At 28.4% G+C, this 4,453-nt stretch overlaps 1 protein-coding gene across 1 annotated transcript; it reads right to left on the bottom strand.

Moving 5' to 3' along the window:
• Window positions 1–1,913: 1,913 nt before the first annotated feature.
• On the bottom strand, window positions 1,914–4,417 carry LOC111617285 (rhamnose-binding lectin-like). Its single transcript, XM_023358597.1, has 4 exons — window positions 4,243–4,417; window positions 2,496–2,688; window positions 2,310–2,416; window positions 1,914–2,181 (listed from the first exon to the last, which is right to left on the bottom strand). The coding sequence occupies exons 1-4, from the start codon at window positions 4,325–4,327 to the stop codon at window positions 1,940–1,942; spliced, it is 627 nt and encodes a 208-aa protein (XP_023214365.1). The 5' UTR covers window positions 4,328–4,417; the 3' UTR covers window positions 1,914–1,939.
• Between the last annotated feature and the right edge of the window lie 36 nt (window positions 4,418–4,453).

Here is a 4,453-nt window from a genome sequence, read left to right as displayed (position 1 = left end):
CTTAACAAGAAGAAGGCTGTTTACTCATGTTTGTGTTGTTTCATATATTTTCCCGTAAAGCGGAAGTTTTGGAACTATTTTTTTTTTTTTTTTTTTGCAAAATCCTTTTTCGCATTTTTTGCTAAGTTCGCGTGCAAATTTTGGTGTCAATCCGCTTATTGGTTACAGCTACACAATGTTCTGAATAGGAAAAACTAATTATGGCCCTCTATTATATAAAATCACATTATTCGCTAATAAATTTCTCTCACTCACGCTAAATCTTCATTGCTAAATAATGCGATTTTATTTTTAATTCGTCATAAAATTAATTTTCATAAGTGATCGGTTTATATACTTTTCCCAAATACAGTATATAAAATCGAATTACCCAGATATATAACGATACGGCGTGACAGACAGACAAGCAATGCTCAAGAAATAAGATATATTATCGTTCGTAGTCCATTTTTCCCTATTTCATTACCATCTGGTCGGATTTCGATATGAAATTCCAGAAATTCTCACGAACAAATGATGTTAAAACCAAAATCAATATTTACTCGACTTTTATAATGGTTACTTTATGACAGTTCAACATTTGTTTCTGCTGCGGCTTTAAAAACAGATACTGATATTTCATCTATATGATTTGCATTTTTATTTAACTTCAACTAGAAAATAAATTCTATTACAGTACATTTTTTTTTTTTTTTTGCTTTCGTGCGGATAAAACAGCAGCATAAAACGCCCGATGCCAGTTATTTTATGTGGATTTTGCTCACTAAACATTGTTAATCTGCTTATGATTCGTTTCATTTTGTAATAAAATGACACAGCACTAATTTGTCAACTATATTTTTATTTAAAAAATTGCTGCAAAACTCTCTCTCCGCCGCGCTTTCTAATTTAACAAAAGTCTAATTGCCGCTCGGAATCGATTCCGGATGATGCTAGCTTAATTTGCATAAATTTAAAAAAAATAATGTATTAACCAATCGGAAGAGTTCATTCGTTTAAATTCGATATTAACCAATCGGAGCGTTCGTATAAATTCAAAATTAAATCATAGAAAAAAAAGCAGATGTAGAAGTAAAAATAAAGATGAGAATATTTTTCCTTAGAAAATATGATTTATCTTGTCCGGATCAGTGCATTATTTTTTTAAATTTAATTAACTTTCTCTATTTACGTCAATTAATTATACATAATACAAAAACCTATACTAATTAAATATTGCATATATATAAAGATTTTGGACCATTTCCAAAATGAATCCAATTTAAAAATAAATAAATTAAATTACCTGAGGATCCACCTGGACATTTCTGAACGTTGAAATCTCCTCCTTTGGTCCAATTCCAAAACAAATCACGTGACACGACCGGCATNTTACAAAGAATTACAATTTATTTAAAATATACATAAATAGTGTTAATTACAAACTTACATGAGGATTTATGTTCATACATATCTAAATCAGATAATGTAATGGCTAAAATTTTGCAAAAATTTGCTAACTGTACATTTTCAAATCCAGAAATTAATTCAGATATTTCTTCTATAAAAAAACAAAAAGCAAATATTAATAACGATTTTTATTTTTATAAATATGCCTTTATAAAAAAATTGTGATTTTAGTTTTCTCATAATACACACACTTCTAGTAAATTCAAATTATTAAAAACCTTCATAAAACTAACAACTGAATGTTTACTGAATAAAGTTTTTTAAAAACACTTCATATTACCAATAAAATATTTTAATTTATATACAGTAAGGTCTCATTTTATATGGAATCCATATACATGATTTTACATGATCCATATACATTTTCACAGATGTTAAACAGTTAGATTATAACTCTTGGATGAACAGGGTAATTTCTGACTATTAATGTGCATACTATATTTTTATTATAAAATTCAATATATATATATATATAATTTTTTATTTTTATTTATACCTTACCTTTGGTTAAAGTATCTGTAGTGGCCACAGAAGTATTGGTATTAGCTATAGATTGCTCCAGATAAGGACTCGTAACAGCCTCTAACGTCACGGAAGATGAAAGAGGAGAACTCGAAGGATAAATCATGGTGGAAGTTGGAGTGGCACTCTCCGTTCTTTCGATCGTTGTTTCGTTGGTGTTGTTACCCATATTTAACAACGAATTTAATTTTCCCGGCGTTGTTCCCGAACCTGTAACAATTTTATTTAATTATAAAACTCGCTTCTGATTAAAATCAATTACTTACATTAACACCCGTTAAGAAAGTTCCATCGTACTTTAAGTGCGGGATTAAAATTTTGTTTTAAAAGATCCTAACCTGAAACGCAATGATATTGCACTTCTAAATACTTAAGCGTGCCGGGGCATGGATCTCCAAACATATTACTAGATACGACCACACTGCAACTAGGCTTTAGACTGCACCTGCAGAAATTATCATCAATTATCTAAATTCAACGTTTCGGTTAATGGCGTACCTTTTACTACTACTACTACTACTTACCTGTCTTGCATTATCAGAAAGGACCTGTATGACATGCAATTTACACTCCAGTCCAAATTACCGTGATCGTTACATATGCTTATGCTAAATCTTCCATAATTGGCCCGAACTAATTTTATAAGTCCGCCATTTTCGCATCCTACCCTAAGTTCACGCTCTTCACAAGCGTATGTGGTGATATAATTAAGACGTTCTGAAAAAACAGATAAAAATATATTTATAATACATAAATAACCCTAATACGTCTTATTTTATTTATTTATTTATTTATATATTTTTTATTTTGCCTTTCGATTTTTAAATGATGAAATATTTTACCTAACAATGGCGGCCTCAAGGAGAAGGATGAAAGGGACACTGGAAAAATAACAAAGAAAAAAACACAACTGAATTTTAAAAAATAAAAAATAATAAAAAGAGTAAAAAAGAGATTTTTTTTAAGAAAAATAAATAAATTTTTTGCATCATGCTAAAAAGAAATTAAATATAAATAGTCTTTCTTCATAAATAATATCAAGATATTAAGAAGTTTAAAGAGAAAAAGGAAAAAATAAATTTTATTAATTACATTTTTTTTTCAATTTTTAAAAGATAATTATAATTATTTTGTTAAATTATAAATAATTTTTTTATTGTTATTAATTTATTTTTAAATTTAAATCTATTCTATACTAATTAAGTAAGTCGCATCATTAATGAGAACGTCGGCTTCGTTTACGCATTATAACAATAAAAATAACGTTATAATTTCCGAGACAAAAGTCTTTGTGTATATATATAAAATATAAGAATAAAAACATATTTAGAATAAAGAAGGAATATAAAAGAACAATTAACATTAATGAAAAGAGAATAAATTTAGAAGAAGACACCTGCGGCTCCGGATAATGATAACATCGAGAAGATTAGCGAAACAAATGAATCGACCATTCGTGTTAATGTTATCTCGTTTCAAAAATTCCCTCTTAATTTTTAATATTTTTCTACATCGAATGTAATATTCTACCGAATTTAATTAAGCATACTTTAAACAACAAGTCATTAATAAATGTAAGCATCGAAACGGGATTTTTTAAATATATATATATATACGTGTATATATGTTTGTATGTATACAACTGTCTCGGAGGCATGTCGCTGTCGTCGTTTCTCTTGAGAAATATTAATTTTTAAATGTGGAAATGATATTTTTATTTCTGCTTTTGACAAACGACTAGAAAGGATTTACGCAATTTCCCAGACGATGACAGTTTTCGGGTCTTTATTGGTCACTTCCTGTGTCAAATAGGAGGTCATCTAACAGTAAATGGACTCGGTGACGGCCCATTGAACTAATGACAATTTTCACACAATTATATACAAATTCCTCATCCGTGAAATAGTGCATTTTATGCTCTTGCAGTTTGGATTATTAATAATTTAATACGCCGAAACGGAGGCCATTTTTTTATTTTATTTTGTTTTTTAAACAAAGTTTTTCTTCGATTGACCTACTTACTAGTATACTTAATTATATATATTTTTAAACATTGTATAAAATTATTATAAATTAATAATAAATTCCGAAACTTATAATTAGAGAATATAAATATTCAATATTTTTAAAATGTTTTAATTAACTTTCTCTATTTACGTCAATTAATTATACATAATACAAAAACCTATACTAATTAAATATTGCATATATATAAAGATTTTGGACCATTTCCAAAATGAATCCAATTTAAAAATAAATAAATTAAATTACCTGAGGATCCACCTGGACATTTCTGAACGTTGAAATCTCCTCCTTTGGTCCAATTCCAAAACAAATCACGTGACACGACCGGCATGCAAAATCCCTCGCGGAATTCGAAATTCAAATCGCCGTTTCCTATTGGCTGTTTCGACGACGTCTCTTTATAAACGGGCCAATAGAAAGAAGTGATTGTCAAACGTGCCGAAAAAGTATTTATATA

This window comes from Centruroides sculpturatus, unplaced genomic scaffold (genome assembly GCF_000671375.1).
Source record: "Centruroides sculpturatus isolate CEXI.00-Female unplaced genomic scaffold, Cexi_2.0 scaffold5392, whole genome shotgun sequence".
Classification (NCBI taxonomy): Eukaryota; Metazoa; Arthropoda; class Arachnida; order Scorpiones; family Buthidae; genus Centruroides; species Centruroides sculpturatus.
This window is presented reverse-complemented; position numbering and strand designations above follow the sequence as displayed.

Bases quoted from the DNA above. Each gene is read 5' to 3' on its own strand.
- LOC111617285 (XM_023358597.1), bottom strand. From the start codon at position 4,327: ATGCCGGTCGTGTCACGTGATTTGTTTTGGAATTGGACCAAAGGAGGA. The intron at 2,417-2,495 runs GTAAGTAGTAGT...TAATTTCTGCAG, and splicing joins TTTCTGATAATGCAAGACAG to GTGCAGTCTAAAGCCTAGTT. The intron at 2,182-2,309 runs GTTAGGATCTTT...AAATTGTTACAG, and splicing joins GCAATATCATTGCGTTTCAG to GTTCGGGAACAACGCCGGGA.